Source organism: Leptonotus elevatus, chromosome 15 (genome assembly GCF_054856555.1).
Source record: "Leptonotus elevatus isolate MCC_2025b chromosome 15, RoL_Lele_1.0, whole genome shotgun sequence".
Taxonomy (NCBI): domain Eukaryota; kingdom Metazoa; phylum Chordata; class Actinopteri; order Syngnathiformes; family Syngnathidae; genus Leptonotus; species Leptonotus elevatus.
The window spans coordinates 15,692,812-15,714,897 of NC_141253.1; the positions used below are offsets into that span (position 1 = coordinate 15,692,812).

Here is a 22,086-nt window from a genome sequence, read left to right on the forward strand (position 1 = left end):
ACCATTTTTTAAGCCATCAACATACGGTTGTGCATGAAAGTGTACATATCCAAGGGTTATATAAACTTATGAGCTCACACTGTAGAGTGAGAAAAAGGCTGAATGCCCACAAAATCCAAGATAATTTGGCAATAGTTTGTATATTTTCTGAGGTTTAAATTGACATGAGTAGAGATGTGCATGTGAATTTTGGTGATGATTCATAGACTAGTATTTGTTTTTCCATTAAGCGACGTTTAGCTTTTGTACATTTACAGTTGTACTCGTAAATTTGCATACCCCAAGGGTATGTACATATATATTTACATATACACACAGGGGGAAATGCTGCAAAAATGTCCAAACAGTTAGTGTGAATGGCTATATTGTTTTCTTATTTCCTTATGTGTGGCCTGCAATAAGCTCACGCCCAGTCCAGAGTGAGTTCGCCTCTCACCCACAGTCAGCTGGCGACCCTTGGACATGCCCTGCAGAAAATAAAATATAAAACAGTGAGCAAGTGCTGAGCAGTGTTTGCCTCACATCAAGTTTCCAAGTCTGAATCTATGTCAACTTGGACTTTATTGTGAGTGTTTTTGTCTCACAGATTCCTCCCACATTCCAAAAAACATGTTTGTTAGGATCATTAAAAACTAATTGCTTGCATGAGGGAAGGTGAGTGTACATGGTTGTCTGTGCCAGCGTGCTAGTCCGGTGATTCAGGGAGTAACACTGCGGGTTTTACAAGACACTGAATAGGATCAGTACTACAGAAAATGGATGGAAACTAGATCCGGAGCTTGAGAGAAGGCTGTGTAATCTTCGGCCGACACCTATAGTCTGGCCCCTGAAGTACAACAGACAAAGAGAGAGAGGGGAAGGAAGTGATGAGGAAGTTATTGCTGTATTTGGCTTCTCACCACAGACAGCCTGCCACAGAGTTTACATCGTCTGACCTGTTCTGACTTTCTTCATTAAAGCATGCCTCCTGAGGTAAGACAGCATTCAGCAGACCTTTTACTTAATGTGAGGAGGAACTTGTACTTAAGATTGAGGAATTCCTGTCAGAAATGATCATCATTGGCTATCAGCCGTACGGAAGATAATTTGACGGTAGTGTAGCAAGAGGAAATAAACGCCACTGTCCTTGACTGACATCTTAAGAAGCAGGTTATCAGTATTCTGAATGTACAGGTACATTAAATACTGTACATACATTTGTACTCAACATTCACTGTACATTACAATCTCATTACCTGCACATATATATATATATTTTTTTTTTTATCTTGAAAAATGTTCACGTGAGAATTTCAGGAAATCATAAAATGAGTCACTGATGGTAGACCCGAGTCGTTTACTTACCTAAGTTCCGTACAGGGATTATGGTTTCAACTTGTTATTTTTTTTGTTGGGGTCCAAAGTCAGACAAGTTTCAGCTACTGACAAACCTGAACAAATGATGTAGAAATGTACAGGCTGATGGAGCATACAAAATATATTATTTATATGTATTTAATATGACAGCATCATGAGTGGCACTGTGCCAGAACAGCAATCTGCTACCTCCCCCAAAAATGTTAGAAAAACCACTGCAAAATGTTGGATATATCTAAAAAGTTATGCAAATAAAACATGTTGTCATTTCATAGTAGTTTGTGGGTTAGGGTGGGGTGATAACCAATGGAATTTATGCAAATTACAGGGCATTACTTTTGATAGAAATATATTGCGCAAATAGGTTGAATTTAAAATGATTTGCTTCAAATAAATGTTTATAACAATCACCAACTTGAAACAAATCTGATTAACTCATATTAAACAGGCTAAGGGCCTATTATGTTATGTGTGCAATCAGTCACAATAAGAACCTTATTTTTGTCACATATCCACACATTCCTTTCACTAATCAGATCAACACTCAGGCCCTTACCATTAACACCATGTTTTTTGTTATTGTTTTAAACATACTGTACCCTTTGTTGTTATGTCTCGTCAGCGTATGTTTGCTAAAAGAAAACTAAAACGAATTGTCACAGGGCGTTGAGACAATTCACTGTCGTATGCTGCTAATCTGTACAAACAATATTCACCCTGTAAGTGACCCACCCATGTGCAAAGGCCTCTCGAATGACCTACAAGAAACTGTTTTGTTTACCTCAAGTCAAACTACAATACCACATCCTGAAAATACGAGTCCCCATAACAGTTAGTTCACTCCAGACAGATAGTCATGATGGTGGTGAAGATGAACTCTTACTGTTGTCCGTGGTTGAATGGTAATGGTTATTGATCATGCTCACAATAGCAAGTTATTTAAAAAGTAATACACTCTCATTTTCACAGTTCCACTGAAATATATTTGGCACTTTGCTCTTGAAGCATTTTTTGGCTGTTTAATTTTGCAACTGTGGTTTTGCTCCTCCTGTGATCATGCACATCTTGTCAGTTACGTGCTTATCGTCTCATGAACTTCACTTGGTTTCAACGGTCATGCCCACCTGTGGCACCCAATCACATTTTGAGCTTTCCTTCCAGTTGTCTTTTTTTCCCTGTATTACTGTACTTTCCTGTTTTTGTTCACTTCTCATTAGCTATTAGTTATTTTTTGACTCTGGTTGCTGCTACTTTCTGCTTGTGAGAAATCTCTCTCTCTCTCTCTCTCAATTTTTTTTTTTTTAGGTTTCCTGTCTTGCTACTAATTTATCAACATCTGGGTTAATCTGCAACCACCATATCCTCTTTGCCAATAGTCACTAATTGACTTGCTGTCGGGTTAAAATTAAAATTGTGTCTATGAAGTCTTTGAAAATATTGAATTGTATAGCATTCTTATGGGAAATTATGATTCAATAAACCATATATACAGGAACTATGTTTTTGTTCAGGATTCACAATTGTTTGGCAGTGCGGGGTGCACATAAATATAAATTTCAATATAAAATCCTATTGCTGAATTTTTCTCATGATTTAGTACTGAATTCTTATTGGTTAGCAAATGACAAATACTGCATCTAGGCACTTACAACATAAATGTACACCATTCAACACTTTTTTTTCTTTAGGTCACTTCGTAGTCTAAGATGGAACAACCCACATTCATATTAATCTATATCTAAAACAGATACATAATGTCATAATGACATAATGTCTATATAGATTTCAAATGTAATTGTTAAAACAACGCAAGAACTACAAGCTACAAGAGTAGGCTACATAATCAAATCTTATGAAGCCACTACCTATCCTTTAGTAGGACATTTAATCAGAATATTTGTTTGTTGTTTCCACTTTATGTTCTTCTTGTGAAATGATGACTGATTGTGTTATCTAAACATTCTGCTTCTTCTTATAAAACAGGCGGATTGGGTAAGCAACATTTTTCTGCCAATCCTTCTTAGCTGGGATCAAGAGTTTTGCGACGGATTCTTGAGCTAAAGACTCACACAAGCATTGACGGACCCTCAGAGCCTGGACCGAAAGCTTTGCACAATTTTGTAAGCTGTATAGGGTAAAGAACTGTTCTACAGAGCATAAAGAGAACTGCACTGAGACCATTCCACATTGTGTGACTCTTCATCTCTCTACAGGAGCACTTTACTTGCAAAATGCAGTTCCGGTAATATCCATTCAAGGCGTGATTGACGGTAAAGGGGAACCTGGTGTACCTCATCCTTACTTCCCCCTTTGTCAAGTTCTGTCTCTTTGAAATATGTCAACCAGCAGCATAATCAGTTCAGGGAGAGGAAGCCATGCCTCCAAAGCGGCAAAAGATCACAAAAAGGTAAGTGCATTATCACATTTATTCTGGATTAAAGATATATTTAAAAAAAAAAAAGAAAAAAAGTGTACATTAAACTAACTTCTTGCCAAGCTCAATTTAAAAACCAACAAACACAGGATAGTTATCTGCAGTATCTCTTCAATCATGGACAAAGCAAAGCGTATGATAATGACAAATATATATATTTAAAATATTTCCTGAATAAAACACATTTTAGTACAAAATATATGAAATGGAAATCAATTTGAATTTTTGGATATTGTGTGTGTCGTGTTTGATTTTTAATGGTTGAGATATTTTCAGGGATCTATAAAACGAAAAAATTGACAATCAGATCCATGAAAATTGATTTGATCTTACAATAAAATAGAGCATTTTGTTCAAAACAAGTGCATTCAAATTGACTGACTTTCCTTTCAGACGGAAAGATTCTACACCATAATTTGTTGAATGGAAAAATGTATGCTCCTTTTTTATAGACGGTACTTATATACATTTTAATAACACTTGAATATTTTAATTGTATTCCTAAGCACAACATAGAGGAAATACATGCTAAACGAAAACAAGTTGTATCATTGTCTTGATCTAATGCTTTCAAATTCATTATTGTAATAAGCACAAAAGTGATTTTGTTTATTTTGACAATTTTGTCATTGTGTCTGTGAATCACCAACTTTAGTGCTAGGCTGTAGTACATAGTGTACATTCTAGCATTGTTCTCCCCCCCCCCCCCCCCTCTCTCTCTCCATTCAGCCAACACCAGCTGCCCTGAAAGGAGCCATTCAGCTGGCCATAGGTTATGCTGTGGGAAACCTTAGCTCCAAACTTGACAGAGATGTTCTTATGCAGGATTTCTCTGTAGTGGAGACTGTCTTCCTGCCAAGGTACTTTTATTTCAACTTATAGCAATAAGACGAGGAATAAATAATATGTCTTTATTTTAACGAATCACTCAGTGGACCCAGCAATGGTTACCCAATCCGTACAATCCAAAGTAAATCCAAAACATATTGTTTAAAAAAAATAAAATGATGGTCCTTGAGGCTGAATGTCTCGAAGTATAACCTCAGGAAACAATCATTAGTTTTGTTTTATATTACAGTCTGTCAGTAAGTATTTATTTGTAACTTTTTATTTGTTGCACCATAGTGAAAGCTATTCACTAATGCGGCCATGTGAGGATATCAAAAACATTGGAAACACCTCTAAATCAAACTTAATTATTGTTATCTTTGTGAAGGCCTTAATATCACAATATCTGATTGTGTTTTGTTTTCATCTTGAAAATGGCATTTGAAAAACCCAAATGCAACATGCATCTTTAAGAAAACCAACTGCTCTGGCTAACCACAGCAGACAGCTCATTTACAATTCCATTTTGTTTGTTCCCCAGTGAAGGCAGCAACATGACTCCAGCACATCACTATCCCGACTTCCGTCTAAAAACATATGCACCACTGGCATTCCGCTACTTTCGGGAACTCTTTGGCATCAAATCAGACGACTACCTTGTAAGTTTTATTACTCAACTGTATTAATTTCATTACCCTAATCCAAAGAGGAATCTTTCTAAACACTGTGCATACAAGATAGTCCAAAGTGGTCAAACATAACCGGTGTTGTTTTTTGGGGTGTGGTGATTTAGAGCCCCTAAAAAAGGTTGAGTTGCCTGCAGTGGACCTCAAGGACCCCGAGTAGCCTGTGAAACCGTTCTAAAAATAGCTCATCAGTGATGGGACATTGTGATTTTCTATTAATGTTATAATGTAGAAGTAACCATCTGAAAACATAAACACTGGCAGAGAATGTTACATATTGATATTTGCTGTATGTTTCCTAATTATTAACAGTGGATTCATATACAGTAAATTAATATCATTTTGATTTCAGAAATGTATTATTTCAGAAGTGTTATCAAACTGGTAGCCTATCGCATTAATAGGTACCCAAGAAGTAGCTCTCAGTTTCAAAAACTTTGGTGACCTCTGTGCTAAATAATGCCATGCCCAGATAATCATTATTTAAACATGACAGTGTGTTGAGATAAGGCTACTGTATCCTTGTCATTTTCAGTACTCCATCTGTAATGAGCCTCTGATCGAGCTGTCCAACCCTGGTGCCAGCAGTTCCTGGTTCTACCTTACCAGTGATGATGAGTTCATAATCAAGACTGTGCAACCGAAAGAGGCAGAGTTTTTGCAAAAGCTGCTTCCTGGCTACTACATGGTGAATACATTTACATCAACTGTCTTTTAATGTTTGTTTTTATTATAAGGAAAGAAATGCCACAGCTGGACTACACCTAGATTAGATATTTAATTTATCTGTAGTTTATGAGGTCAAAAACAATCAGCAGTCAAAACAGAAAATGAAGTTTTAGTTTTCTAAACATGAATGTTCCTCTCAGTTCATAATTCATAACTCTGTTTTGGGAAAAGCCTCTGAACACAGTAAGGGAGCATATTATTATTTACTTCAAACATAAACTGGGCTATTTTAAAATCCACCAGATCATTAAATTTGAGTACCATATATGTGATTTGGAAAAAATATTTATTATTGGAAGGTGCATGGCAATCAGCACGATTTATTATTCTGATTGCTCGCTTCCGTAAATAGAAACCACATTTGTTATTGATTTGTATGTATGCCATCAGACCGCCACACAATAACTCATGTATGGGACTAGGAAGCAACTGTACAACAAATGTAAAAAAAAATTGATTGAAGATGTCTTTTACTAACTGTACTCCAGTGGCTTTGGATACTTTTGTTTTAATATAGTTTACATGTGGCTTCCAGCACAACTTATCATCAATAATAACACCTAAAAAAATATTTTCATATACCGGTACTCTTTCTTGATGTTATTGATCATAATTTGTACTATATTATTGGTCTGTCGATAGCCAAAAAAAAAAAAAATTTTTTACTCATATTTAAGGATAGCTTATTAATGTCAAACCATCTTTTTAATGTATTTAATTCTACTTGTACTGTGTCAACAGTGATTAGTTAGTTTGGTGGTCAGTTGTTAAGTATTGTTAAGTTTAACACATAACCTGCATCTTATCATCATGTTTTGGCCAAACCCATCATGTCTTTGGTTACATCCTTAATTATTAACTCATTCACTGCCATTGAAAGCTATAAACGTCAAAAATTCATTTGAACTATTTCTATTAGTTTAACGGGTTTTTTTCCACTTTTGTTAACAAGAGTATGAAAATGTAAATTTAGAACAGATATAAAATGTGTGATTAATTGTGAATTAACTAGTGAAGTCATGCGATTAAATAAAATAAAAAATTGTAATTGCCTGACGGAGAGGATTATTAAAAATTAGGAGCGTCAGGTGATTAAAATTTTTACTCGTAATTAATCGTATGACTTCAATAGTTAACTCACGATTAATCACACATTTTATATCTGTTCTAAATGTACAATAAAGTAAAAAATCTAGGTTTTCATACTCTTTTTAACAAAAGTATAATTTTTTTTTAACTAATAGAAATAGTTCAAATGCTTTTTTGATGTCTATAACCGTCAATGGCAGTGAATGAGTTAGTGAAATGTTTGCTTTCACTTCTGTAGAACCTGAACCAAAACCCGAGGACTTTGCTACCCAAGTTTTATGGCCTTTACTGCATCCAGTGTGTTGGTGTCACTGTCCGTGTGGTGGTGATGAACAACGTCCTGCCACGTGCCATCAAGATGCACTACAAGTATGACCTGAAGGGCTCCTCCTACAAACGTCGTGCTTCGCGCAAAGAAGGCGCTAAGTCTTCACCTACATTCAAAGACTTGGATTTCCAAGATATGCATGAAGGCTTGTGCTTTGATGCGGAGACCTATAGCGCCCTGATGAAGACTCTGCAGAGAGACTGCCGGGTGTGGTAACATTAAGCATTTTTTTTTCCCATTTCCTTTTTTTTTTTTTTTACCTAAAATAATTGCAGGTTAATACGGCATCTTATCCATGTGTGGAAACTGGAAAGAAACAGTTATCCAAAGCTACATCTTTAATAATACTTAAAATTGGATCACATTAAATGAAGAACATAAATGAGTTGTAATTGTTTTGTTGCGCCTGGGTTGGTGTTTTCCACTGATAACGGCACGTTTAATAATATCTAAGGCCAAATGTGTTTACGTACAAGATTAATTCAATATTAGTTGAATAACAGGTCTTTTGACAAGTGTGCCTCATCTAGATGTGGTACTTGTAATTTAGCCATACTTCAGGCTGTTAATACACGTTGTTGTTTTTTTCTTTTAAGGACGCACAGGATGCAGCAAATTGATGAAAGCTCCCTTGCCAAAATGTCTGTAGTTTAACAATCTCATATGACAGTCACAAAAGTCACACAAGGAGACAAAAAGGCTGCATAAAGCTCAAGATTGCATGTTGGCCCAAGAATATTAAGACATGGTAGTAGAACCAAGCATATTAGTCATATGACCAGGCTGGACTTTGAAGCACAAATTGGCTCCTCTGATCTCATTCTATTAGGTAACAGTTCTCAGCTCAAGGAAGTCTTTGTTTTCAAACACAATATTTCTTTGTGACATTATGATGAGACTTAGTGTACAAAACTGTACTTTGTTATGTAGTTGCATAATAAGTCCTCTTAATTTGGACCTGATCTTGCATCGCAGAGGAACAGTAGGGATTTGTTTTAAGGTCTGCCACTCATGCGTTGTACTCTTACTCACATTTCTTGAAGGACTGTAAAAAAAATAAGGTCACCTTATTATCAGAATCGGTATAAGAGCACATCACTAGGAACGACAATGAGTTGAAATCTATCCCGGCTGACCTTGGACTAGTGGCAGGGCATACCTTGAACTATAGTTGCCAGCCAAACACGCACAGCAATGGACAATTTAGGGTCATCAATAAATCTAGCATGCATGTTTTTGGACTGTAGGAAAAAGATAGAGTACCTGAAGAAAGGAAATTCGGAGCCAGAATTTTTCTTAGAACTGTGAGGCAGATGAACAAACCACAAACTCACTGCGCTGCTTCAAAATCTGTTGAAAATAAAGAAAATACAGCAGGGGTGGCCAACAGTAGTCAGAGGCTAAGGGCCACAATTTTTACTGTGTTACTGTATAGACCCACATCATACACGTTGGCACACATAAACCGCCCCTCATCCCCGTTCCTCTTTTGCATGTTTTGATGAACTCCCCTTCATTATATAGCTTTTTAGCCAGTGCAATGTTCCAAGCAAGATGATACGATGACTTCATAAATTTTGGGAACTACGTCTACTTTCCTGCCTAACCTTTCAAAATGAGCAACTTGTGCTTGAAAGAGACAGTCCTCCAACAAAAACTTGTTGGCTTGAAAAGTCAAATCCTCTTTGGAAATTCCTAGTTGATTGCATGGACTGAAGATTTGAAGTTATGAAATGCTCTAATGATGCCTAACATATCGTATAAAGCTAAATGTTTATATTTTTGTTTTGGATTTCCCCCTCCCATTTTGAGAGCAAATTTGGTACACCAACACGACAGCTGCATGAAACCGGACAAAAGTCGCATGTGGGTTATCCAGGCCTGACATACAGCATTCAGCTGATAAACCTCTTCCTCTTTGTAGGTTCTAGAGAGCTTCAAGATCATGGACTACAGCCTGCTGCTGGGAATCCACGTTTTAAATCGCAAGGCGTTGAGCAGAGAGAGCAGACGTGACAGCAAGAAGCAGAGAGTTCTCTACTCCACTGCCCTCGAATCCATCCGGGGGACTGTGAAGGACCCAGAACCAGTGGCCGATGACGACACGTGAGGAAACGTTTTGTCATTCAGTTTGTAGAAACACAACACATGGAACACAGGGTAGATACAGATACGGGGAAGTCAACCTTAAGCATTTCTTGACAATAATATGTTATATGTGCCCCCACTAGTCTAAACACGACATTCTGATTAATATTACATTTATGGAATATGAGTTATGCAGCAAAATCCATTTTGACACTTGCTGTCGACTGAAGATGACATCACAGTTACTCAGGGCTCAGACAACGACCAATCACCTGTTTTCTGAAGCAGCGCTGTGATTGGTTGTTACCTTAGACCTGAGAAACTGTGATGTCATTTTCACTCAACAGCAAGTGGCAAAATGGCCGCCTTCTGATATTGATAAAAACTGCTGGATTTTGCTGCTTAACTCAATTTCCACTAACGCAATATTAACCAAAATACCATACTTAGACTAGCGGGGCTGCATAGAGCATATTATTGTCAAGAACATTTTGGGCGTTTGACTTCCCCTTTATATCGATGTTCCACTGTATGCATCCTTGGGAAAATTATGTGGATTATTTTTTCAAACGTTCTCAATTTCAGTTTTGGTGGAATTCCGGCCAAGCATAGAGACGAAAACCTGCTCATCTTTTTAGGAATTATTGACATCCTTCAGTCCTACAGGTTTACAATGCCTCTCATGAATACACTGTCAATATAATGTTTGCTATTTTTATGTGGATTATGGAGTACATCTCCGTTTTCGTTGTCAGGTTCATTAAGAAGGTGGAACATTCCTGGAAATCACTTTTACATGACGGGGTATGTGCAATTACATATTTCCTATCTTTTGCGTGTCAAGAGCGACTGACAGTTTTTTGTCTGTGTTTTAGAATAGAATAGAATAGAATAGAGTTTTATTGCCATGTGTACAAACTAATATGGAATTATTGTGCATAACCCTGAGTCAAGTAGCTAAAAATAATAATAATAATGAAAATATAATCAAATAAATAAATACTTATCTACAAATTCCAGTCCCGTGACACGAGTCAGTACTAAAACCTATTTTTCTTTTCGTTTCAGGACACAGTGTCAGTTCACAGGCCCAATTTCTATGCTGACAGATTTCTTAACTTTATGGGCTCAGTCGTATTCAAACGCATCCATCGTGAGTTATTTTTGCTGCCGTGCTGCATGTCACTAAGCCTTGATAAATAATTGTCTTTTCTTAAACACTTGCACTGTTGTGTTTTACAGCTTTGAGAAAAGCATCCTCCAAGAGGAAGAAGACTGTAGTTAAGTCAGCCTCGCAGGAGGTACTTTCTCCTCCAAAACAGGAGTGTGAGAAGAAGAAAGCACAAAGCATGGACAACCTCGATGGTAAAAATAATTTATGTATTTCATACTGGAAAAATGGTTTAGCACTAACCAACTTGCTTATTCTCTGTTGTTCTTCATCGACATTTTTCTGCCAATGTTAAAAAAACAAAAGCAAAACAAAAAGCATCCATGATTCATTGTAAAATGTCTCAGCTTTTATTTATGGATATGTTGGCTTCTTTCAACAGTTTGCATTTCAACCAAGCAAACGGACCTTCTACCAAAATCGACTGTAACTTTCAAATCCACTGAAGAAGAGCACCTCGATAACAGGTATATAAATGGCACCCTTTGTCGTGAAAAAAAAAATACACAAAGAACATTGCTCAACAAAAAATACTACATGCTGCACAGTTTGAACCTCCTAAATACCTTCAAGTGCTGCAATTCCATTTTACTTTTTAGAATGATCACAGTTGCTCTTGTTTTGACCTGTATTTATTTACGCTGCAGTGGGCACAGACGCGCCTCCAGTGCAACACTTGCGCTGGATGACCCTCTGCCAACCCTCAGCAGAAGCCAGTCAGACTCTGAACTGGATGTCTACTTGGTATGAAATACTTGCAATTACAGTAACTGCATACTTGACTTTTTCACATAGATTCCTTAGGCATTGCAATTCTCTTTACTCCTTATTTCAGTTGACAACAGCCCAAATTCTTATGACAACCTTTTGCAAGGGAAGTCGTATAAATGAGATTTCTTGTTACTGTAGAGACATATTGTACAACAAGGTCAGACCAGTTGTTGCCAGACCTCACTCTTTAGGTGGTGGTGGGGAGTATTTACATTGATGTACATTTTTATTAATCTTACAGTATACTCTATTTGTGAAACACAAACACGTATTCATCATGTTAAACCTAACCAACAGAAAATGTTGTGCTAAACCATATGAACAAAATTTCTGATCTTAATATTCATGTCATACCTTGATATTGGGATGATAGGAATATGGGTTCAGTGAAAATCTACTTCTTCTTTTTTTTTAAAGAAAAATAAAAACATGGGGAATGCTGTTTTACTGCACTAGTTTATTTATCGTTTTATTGGTTTCAGACAGGATCTCTGTCGATGTGTGACCGTGCTATTTTACAAGCATGCTTATATTTCAGATGCCGAACTTTATAGGGTACTATATCACAATTTTAAGACTGAACATTCACTTTCCTTCCTCCAAGCATAAATTTTTTTTGGGGGGACTTCCCTCTTTAGGTGTTTTTCCACCCTCTTAATCTTGACAGTTTGACTCTGAGGCTGGAACGATTTTATCATGTGTCAGCTCAACTCCAGTGGAGTGGAGTTTTTCTACACTACTTCTCTTACATAACCACTAAATCCTTATTCAGGCTTATATGAAGCTGTTTGTCAGGCCTCTTTAAGTAATTATTAGGCAATGTGAAAGCCTGAAGACGTTGGGGTAATCTCTCAAACGTGATTGACAGAAAATGGTGACATTCAAAGGAAATTAACTATGCTTAGAACCGTTTATGGTGGTAAGGAAAGCCTTTTCATTCAAAGAAAGCAAAATGAATACAAACCCATCAAATAAAATTGACCTGCATTCTGCTGTACGTAGTGACAACTTAAGTGATTATTACTAAAGGGTATGTACGTATAATGTACTCTATATTTACATAAACAATTAGGGTGGTATATTAAAGGACATGTTATGTGTACTATTTAGAGCTAGGATTTTACAGTTTACATCCGTAGATGAATGTATTGTTTTATAAAAGTGTCAGATCTCAGGTTCCTTTTTATTCACATCTGACCTAACTAAATATGAACAAAGATTGACAGACTCACTGAATAAGATCAGAAGGGTCCAGACAAAACTGCAGGGACAGGCATTAAATTGGTTGCACGCTTTCATTTTTGCTTCCCCCACAGGGCATTACACATGTACTTAAAACACATGGCATACCCACAAACATGGACACAGATGATTGGAACCGTTAGATGGAGTAGAAGAGAAAATTTGGGTTCAGGTGAGGTAACAAAGCTCTGGGGGTGAATAGTTACTTGTGTGCTTTATTTTTTTTAATCTTCACCTGTGTCTCGTTTGGCGTGGGTTCATCGTCTGTTTGACTTCTTTGTTTTTAACAATTTCAAGCACAAAAAAAACCCAACTTCAGCATTCTCTTAGAAATTACTTTAATGCTCATCGGCCCGAGATGTGTAGGTAATTTTATTAAATATGTAATATGCATAGATTTAAGGATGTTTTTTTGTTAACTAAAAATAAATGATGTTTTTGTCAACAAGACTGTTTGTGGGTTGTCTTGTTTTGCAGTGAAGAGACAAAGATGGTAGATGCGCTCCAGGAAGCCTTTAGAAGAGAATGACCTCACGCGCACGATGCCATTATATAAGACCTCACAATAGCATGCATATGATGTGAACTACACGCATTTACATGCTCAAGACTTTTCATTTCCTTCAAGTCCAACTAGAAAGAACATTCTGAAGGACTTCACACCAAATCACACAGACAAATATAGTAGCTTGGTTTTGCTACATCACTCATGCTGTTAAATCAATATTTGCTTTTGTTTTATGTGTACATGTTCACATTCTCTCAGTGGCTGGATCCCTGGGCAAACATTTTCACATGCACATGTAATTTATTTTCCAACTATCTTAATGATGTTTGCTTACAATTACATTGTATCTAAACTGAACAGTTTGTGGCAATATTGAAATCTCTTGCTTTCATGTCACCTCTTTTTCCATCTGCCTTAAAATGTTTTAAAATCAAATGTGATTTGGAGGTGTATGACTGTATAATATAAATACTTATGGATTTCTTTCTGTGACGTATCACATAATGTAATATATGTACAATTATATATCAGTCCTTATAGTGACTCTTTAGCGACATATATGACATAACATGTGGTGTCCTGGATCTTATGTAGACATCAAATAATAAAATTCTTGAAATATGAATGTTTGTAATGTTGGTTTTATTATTTTATCAAACTACATGAGTCTTAATTTCTTTATTTCTATTGAAACACCCAAATTCACCACTTTATATATAAGTACCAACCATCTGCAGAGGTGAGTAGCATAATTGTGATTTTTATATTCCTTTAATAATAGGCTTATTGTTGTAGTTGTTCTTTGCAGTGCTGTAAGGCTTAATAACGTTAGAAAGTATATAATATCAATCTATAAATTATCAATTTATTTGACACCTTAGTGTTCTGAATCGTTACCATTGCAAACTATTGTACAACCACAGTGATAAGCAACATTGGTCCATGTTCATTCAAACACAAGGGGGCGCAGTGGCGCACCAATAACATACCGGTACAATAAAACAGTCCCGGGGTCGCCAACCTTTTTGAATTCTGAGAGCTACTTCCCTGGCTACTGATTAGTGTGAAGGGCTACCAATACACTACAGACTTATCATTAACACATTTGCTCAATTTACGGCTAAAATAATAATAATAATAATAATAATAATAATAATAATACAGTAATGTTAATGATTTTTCACAATAACTAGGAATATGTGAAACTATATGAAACTATTTATTTCTATCAATCTCTTCCATTAGCTACATTTTCAAATGTTCCCTTTTACTAACATTCCTAGAAAATCACAATGCTCCTTCACTAGTGAGGTATTTTAGAACAAGTCCGCGGCCTATTTATGTGATCCTTCGGGGCGATCTGCTATATCACGTTGCTGACCCCTGACATACTCTCAGTCACACAGAGTACGAGGTAGGTACTGAGGATTTTTGTGTCAAAGTAAAAGTTATGGACCAGTACCACTATTAACGAATAACAGTGTTACCACAGCCGAAATGAGAATGTGGTGGGGAACCATTTTATTTTTTTAATTCAAACACTTTTTTTTGTTTCGTAGATTTTGTTTGCTTGTTTGTTTTGTTTTATATATGAGACAAACACCAATTATTTACATTGCATGTAATGAATTTTCTAATATTTTGCTCTCAGTATTTAAATGTACATGCATTATATGTTAATTTATATTTCAAACAATTGCCTTATATACGCAAAGACATAAATAGAACATAGTTTCCTGAAACCATATTGAATTGTGGTTGAAACCAGAAGGAAGTTCCTCGCCGATTACAAAGGCTAAATTTTGTTTGAAAAAACAAAAGAAGAAAGAAAAACAAAACAAAACCACGACCGCACTCAACATCAGACAGAAGAGGTTAGCCATACTCAAACGCTTCGAACTTTTGGATCAGTTGTAAAATAAATAAATAAAATAAATAACAACAAAAAACGTATTAGTTACAGATTTGCGCTGAAACCGTTCGTGACCCGCCCGCCCCCTGCAGTTTATTCTTGAGACAGGATGAATGACTCGGTCGATGACGTCACCTCTGCGCCCAACTGAAACTTTTGTGCAAACAACCACCTGCCTGCTACTGAGCCACGCCCACATACCTGCGAGAAACAGGAAATAGCGCATATGTGAACCTGGTGAATTTAAGCAACACAGTAAACGTCCCGTTGACCCTCATATTTGCAGCTGTATCTGTTACAAGCCTCCGTATTTTTGGATTAATCTCTTCTGGAGACACAGAAAAAGGGAAAGTGACGACATTTTACCAGGTATGTACCCTTTTGTGTCGATACTTGTATGTGTGGATCTTTGCAGACATGTTTGGACATTGAGCCGCTCCTCACGCATAGTTTCGATTAGTTAAGGTTTAAAAGTTTATTTGGGTAACTCTTTATTCCTTGCAATACTAAGACATCACTTCTCCCTCCATAACGTGTATCTCTTTTTAGATTGGATTAGATAGGTTCTTATTATTCTTGTTACGCAAATGTCACACGAGTCTGCTGTGTTTGGGGGGGGGGGGGGGGGGGGGCTCTGCGTGTTTTCTTTTGACTATAGGAGCCATCAGTTGAACGTGAAACTACTGTCTAAATGACATTGTTTACATGTTCTAACCCATGTAGAGATAATTTTATATATCTCATGGCATGATTGATTATAGTTCTCTCTCTTCCCTTTAGTTCCTATAGTGGTTATCACTATCACAAGGTTACTCCATAATATCAGGCCGGTTACTACAGTAGCATGTAGGATTATGATTTGCCAGCAGCTTCTCGAGTACCATTACAGCCACTACATTAGGCCCATTGGCCTACGTACTAAAATATGGTACACTTGTATCCTTCTTTTCTTTCAAAGATACATTATATGTTCATTAAACATATTCAGACATTTTCCAATCTCCTTATGTGCTAAGATGTGGGCTGCAAAGTTGACAGAGTATTGAGAAACTTTGGATGCAAATTACAATGACAAAGCCTTCATAACACTGACCCCTACACAATTTAAACATCTCTCACTGTCTAAATATGTGTGAGGACGAGTGGAAATAAAACTTAACTTAATGGCCTTGAATAGTTGACAGCCTGTCTTGTTTTGGCTAAATCATCATTTACTTTACCCCACATTAGCCTCAAAGCTAGAGAGAAGCTAGCATGAGAGATGTCCCAATCACATGATTTTGAGGATCTCCAGAGTCCTGATCTGATACCTCTGCAATGTAATGGGCAGAGGAAGAAAGTGCATCCCAAATTACCTTCATTTGTTATTTATTTATTTATTCATTTATTTTTTACAAAAAATATCCAAACATGACCATTTTATTTGTTTAATGGAGCAGTGGTTTAAACCAAGTTAAAACTTTTCAAATGTATTTATTTATTTTGGGGGGGTGTGCAGCTTTGTCCTTTCCACCACACCAAATGCTCAATATTCACACATTGCAAGTCGCTATTGCACTATCACCTCTTTCTACATTCAAATATTTCCATGGCAACTACCAGAATGTCTCCCCACTTGCTATGTTTACTTCCGTCTGGTTGTGTTGCGATGTTGCGTAGTTTAAAACGTATACTGCATACACCCCCCCTACCCCCCCACACCCGTTCTGATTAGCTGAAAATGACATGATCGGGATCAGGACATCTCTAGTTACCATGATGGGAGTGAGCTGCTATTCCAGAAGCATTTTAATTGTGTGAAAGCTAAAGCGGGCTTATCACTCTTGAATTATTCGTGCCATTTAAACAGGCTATTGTATTTAATTGGATATTTTTCTTATCGTTTGTAATACAACCTTTGTAGTTCATCTATGAATTGTGGATCATAAGTAAACCTTGATGCCACTTGTGTTCCTCGTGAGACATGGGGTGCATTTAAAGACCGTTACACAGAAGAACGTTTCAAACTCGGACAGAAAAACTTTAGTCGAAATCTGTGTGCTGACAGTTGCCACTGTACCTCACGTATAGTACAAAATCTAAGCAATGTGGGCTTTCTAGCCATTTACAAAAGCTGACAAATGTCAGGAAGGATAATGGGGGTGAAAAAAAAGCTTTTTTACTTGATTACAAATATATTTGATATTTTCTTCTGCCACGTGCCACGCCAAACCGCCCAATCCTCTGCCGTGACTATAACAATTATCATTTGTCTATAAAATGGTTTTAAGTACACATCTGCAGAGGAGTTAATACTCCTTGCTCCAGCTTTGACAATGATAGGGCCACTGCCACCACCTACTGTAGTGGATGTGCAATTACATTTCATTCTAGTACAGGTGGAAAAAACATGTTCCCTGAGGTCACATGCACCCCCACCCGCATTTGAGAAGGACTGGCTTAGGCGCATCCCGACTGATGTGCACTGCTGAGACTAAAAAGTGCTGTTTTTAGTAGTGATGCACCGGCCACCAAAAATTTACGACCGAAAAAGGCGAAAATAGCCATTTTTCGGCATTGCGCAGAAATAAAATTAAAGCCGAAAGAATATGGCCGAAACAGGTTGTGGTGACGCAAGCAAAAAAACGCTGCAAGCATTTGTTTGAATTAAACAGCGAACGCGGCGGTGAGTGTTCGCCTTTTCTTCTCGCTGGCTTTTCACCGTGTGAGTTTGCACTGGTCGGTCGCAGCAGCTCCCAGGGTCATTGTGCACACGGAGAAGAGGGGGTGTTGCTTGGTGTACAACATTTAAGAGGGTCGAAAAAAGACTGCCGTGTTCTGCAGCTCTCCCCCCCCCCCCTTTTTTTTTATAAGAGCCCCTCGAATGCTTCCACGTTTTCACTAGCATCCCGGTGGCCATGCTAAATACTTTAGCTAATGCCAGCACTATTGCTATCAACAGTTTTAATCACGGAAACACTTACCGCTATCTCCGGGTGGCGACAGTCCTGTACAGGAAGCTGTGTGCGACTTTGCAGTCCGTTCCTGAAGCCAATTAGCTGGTGCGAACAAATGTATTATGTATGTAAATGTGCCGATTTTAAGCGTGCTGCACCTTGTCCCGCCGCACGCATCCGTAGCCGCCTGTGCGAACTAAAGTGCCATCGCACCGCCAGAAAATGCTCAACCCTCGTTTGGTGTTTAATGTACCGTTAGCCAACATGTCTGCGGTGTGGGCACATTTAAATTTATATTGTGCTTTGTTAAAATGCCAGTGCCAAATAAACATTTTACAATAATATTATAATTTTAATTTATTATAATAAATGCAATGATAGTAAATATTGGCATAATTTTTTTCGGTGTTTCGGTTTTCGGCCAAGCATTTTAATTTCTAGTTTTTTAGAGAATGGCTAGTTTACAAAAGCAGAGTCTGTGGGGCAACTTACACCTTTGGTCAGTGGTCACTATATATACACCAAGAAAAATCATTAAAAATGTTTGCCAACAAACCCTGATGAAAAAAATTTGCTGCCTTCGCAAACATTCACCACTACGTGGGATATGGTTTTTAGAAGTACATAAGCCACACAAAAAAGTTTTGACTTCGTAAAAATAAAATAAAATTAAAAACAATAAAAAAAAGTGACAGTTTGTCCAAATAAATCGTATTATTGCCGCATACTATACAGTTTATTGCACAATGGTGCTTAATCATCAGTCTAGCCCTGTATGACAATTGCACTTTCATTGGCATGACTGACAGGCAGCACTTTCATGCTCTTGCCTTTGTTGAATGCTGTTCGTAGCTGGAGTCAGTCAGGAGGGACACACCAGCTGGCGTCCCATTGTTAATACTTTGATGTCCTCGCAGTCATCATTTTCAATGTTTTTCTTTTGAATTTTTTATAAAGATAACTTTGAACTATGACAGCATCCCTTCCCTGCAAATTGTTACTATATTTGTAATACTTTGTTTTTTTAATCTATCTAGTCATTTCACTAGTGGTTGTCACATGCACGTGAGGACTATGGCTGCCTCCATTTCTCAACACAACACACATCAGAGATTTGTGAGTGGTATTTGTCACTCCATCTGGCCCGCACATGCATTGCATATGGACATTGCATAATGGCCTTGGGCCTTAGTAATAGCCTATTCGGACAGAGAAACAAAATGCTTATGTAAAAGCATTAAGATGACATAAAACTCCAGCTACATTGTTGCTGTGAAAGAATGGCAACACACTATGATGGATGAGGGGGAAAAATAAGTTCAATATAAAATGTGACACAGCACATGCATGCACAGTGACTGCAGTAAACGTTGACTGGTTGTATGAGATGCAGCTCATGTAATCATAACGTGTACACTTGCCCCAATTTGGACCCTAAAGCTGCAGTGCTTATCGCAAACTGAGGCCACTGTCCACATGCAAATGCAATACAGAGCGAAATGCACTTGCTAATCTATGTGACATGCCTTTTGGAGTCTGACATATTTGATTAAATATATACTGTACACAAGTTTCTGGTTTTGTGCAGCGCAACAACAATTCTGTGGTTTTGTGTTTACTGCTGCCCCCCGAGCCACTGGGTTCAATCTACAAATGACAACAGACCACTGTTTTGTCCAGAGGCAACCCACCATCCTGCTGTTTTGATCGCTTCACTTGCTTCAGTCCTTGGGCTTACTTGCAGCTGCTTTACTAATAACATCATGATAAATATTGCCATTACATGTGTTTGTTATTAAATTGAGTGCTGGCACTTACTGTTTGTTCCTTCTTGTGGCCTTTCCCATACCATGGTGAGGTTATTCATGTTTTACAAAAGAATAAATGCGTACTACTATATGTTGTAAAATTATTTTGCAAATCAATTTATGGATTATTGACATCAGGTTTCTCCACGTGGCATTTAAAATCACCCCCACCCTGTACCCACCCTGGCAAATATTGCACTATATCTTTTTTCCCCAGTCTGCTTTTGTGTTCTTGTTACCCAATCGTTTTTAAAAATAGCTGCTCGTTATTTCCCTGCCTTCCTGCTGTGCGTATGCGTATGAGCAAGGATTTCTGAAAGCTGCAGTAGCTCCCATGGCACTGTCATCATGGCATCCAAGATCCTGGAACATAAATCCTGGCCAGAGTTTGCAATGGCTGACAACAAAAAATCAAGAGGATATTATTTTGCCTCTTGATTTTTCAATGCTCCCAGGGCACGATTGCATGCAGTCAGCTGCTGACCTAGGGAGAAGTTGCAGATTTGTTGCCTATGATTGCCATTGTTGACTGTGAATTACAGTCCAAGCCAAGGTGCAGTATCTCACAAAAGTGAGCAGACCCCTCATTTCTGCATAAGTGCATATATTTAATTATATCTTTTCGTGGGACACACCAAAGGAATGACATTTTGACACAATGAAAAGTGGTCAGTGTACAGCTTATATAGAAGTGTAAATGTATTGTTCCCTCAAAATATAGCCATTAACTCTTTGACTGCCAGACGTTTTCAGAAAAGGGATGCCGCCAGTGCCAGCCGATTTAAGCATTTTGACTGATCTTTCAAGGTCCACAGAAAATGTTCTGTTTGGACTATGGAAACACACGTACTACCAAATGAAAGATTGGACTTTCATCTTTCATCAGAAAAAAAGGTTTGTTTCTACCTTATTCCGTCCGTTAGTAATCAACAATAGAAAATGGTTAGTTTCACCCGATTTCGCTTGTTTTGGACTCAAATACGGAGAAATCAAGCTTTTAGTGAAACTATATTATTTCATGCATTCTAGTGAATTTTACACTTCTTTTTGTCCATGAATGATGCCACAAACACCTAAATAGTGCTTTACTTCTATAAAACACTACCACCAATAATGAAAAAGTGTTTTTTGATAGCAAAATAGGTTTATTTACATTCAACAGTGTAACAATTTGACAACAATTTGGCAAACTATTTACAAATGTGTGCAACTGTGGTGCTATTTACAAATATGTGGATGTTTCAACGACAGTTTTTCTTTTAGTGTAACACTCTCCTGCGTGCAAGGAGACGCAACAGCATTTGTACAACAGATTGCCTCTTCGCGTGCTCCACTTTCTTGCCGGCCGTTTTTTCCAGGGAATAGCAAGTATATATCAGGATCATGCTACGGTTACGTTACGGTGGTGTTACGTCTGGCTTCCTCATGTCCTTCAGTTGCTATACCAGGTTGTAAGAGATGTTCTGATCCATCTTATCCACTCCATTCATGGTGGCATCGTAGTCCAGAAACAGTGTCTTCTCCGTGATCAGACTGTACCCGCTCCTCCGATGAATATGCATTGGACTCGGGGTACTCTTCATTGTCCGACAAAATGTCCGCATGTGCAGCTCCGGCGTTAGCAGCGCTAGCCGGTGATGCTTTATGACGTGAGAATAAAGGCCGCGTCCAACTGTGGCGTCAACCTCGGGATTCACCATCATCATCATCATCAATCTGCATTGGTCGATGCTTTTCGACAACTCTCGAATGTCCGATTGTGTAGAAGTACCCGGTCGGTTATTGTGCGCGTTTTCCGGCGTTAGCAGCGCTAGCCGCGCTTAGCCGGTGAGGCTTACTACGTGATCATAACGGTCGCGTCAAGGCTTCCAACTTTGGCGTCAAGCTCGGAGTCATCATCATCGTCGACATCAATGCGCTTTTTAGTATTGATCGATGCTTTCCGTCTTTGAAAAAAATGCTCAAGCGTGAGCTGCTTGCAACCGGTTGCTTGATCAGCCATTGTGGCGTCATCAGCCATTGTCTCCTCAAGACTCTAGCTCCGCCTCACGTCTTCTACTGACGGCCACGGTGGGCGGCCCATCCAACCTTGTGCAAAGAGAGTCATCGCTGCCATCTAGGGGCCAAAACGAGTCATTATACTAATCAGATCTGCTTGATACTTTCAGCACAGCTGCCCAAGGCTTTCCTCCACCCGTTT

At 38.0% G+C, this 22,086-nt stretch overlaps 2 protein-coding genes across 10 annotated transcripts in view; both read left to right on the top strand.

The window, feature by feature from the left end:
* The first annotated feature begins 686 nt into the window (after positions 1 to 686).
* On the top strand, positions 687 to 13,855 carry pip5k1ba (phosphatidylinositol-4-phosphate 5-kinase, type I, beta a). Of its 8 annotated transcripts, XM_086097147.1 has the most exons (16): positions 687 to 972; positions 3,340 to 3,490; positions 3,570 to 3,763; positions 4,520 to 4,650; positions 5,160 to 5,277; positions 5,840 to 5,992; positions 7,361 to 7,657; positions 9,375 to 9,556; positions 10,124 to 10,204; positions 10,294 to 10,342; positions 10,607 to 10,691; positions 10,781 to 10,903; positions 11,092 to 11,176; positions 11,357 to 11,453; positions 12,797 to 12,894; positions 13,200 to 13,855. In XM_086097147.1, the coding sequence occupies exons 3-15, from the start codon at positions 3,692 to 3,694 to the stop codon at positions 12,863 to 12,865; spliced, it is 1,542 nt and encodes a 513-aa protein (XP_085953273.1). In that variant the 5' UTR covers positions 687 to 972; positions 3,340 to 3,490; positions 3,570 to 3,691; the 3' UTR covers positions 12,866 to 12,894; positions 13,200 to 13,855. The 8 variants fall into 8 exon arrangements, 7 of the variants coding, with proteins under 7 accessions (XP_085953273.1, XP_085953272.1, XP_085953274.1 ...); XR_015097283.1 differs by having other exon boundaries at positions 11,357 to 12,894; XM_086097146.1 differs by having other exon boundaries at positions 12,797 to 13,855.
* Positions 13,856 to 15,361: 1,506 nt separating this feature from the next.
* Positions 15,362 to 22,086, top strand: part of tjp2a (tight junction protein 2a (zona occludens 2)) — a 60,385-nt gene continuing 53,660 nt past the window's right edge. The window contains exon 1 of one of the 2 annotated variants that reach the window (XM_086095872.1): positions 15,362 to 15,511. The gene's annotated coding sequence lies outside the window, so the exon portion shown is untranslated. The remainder of the gene's footprint in view (positions 15,512 to 22,086) is intronic. The other variant, XM_086095874.1, reaches the window with a different exon arrangement.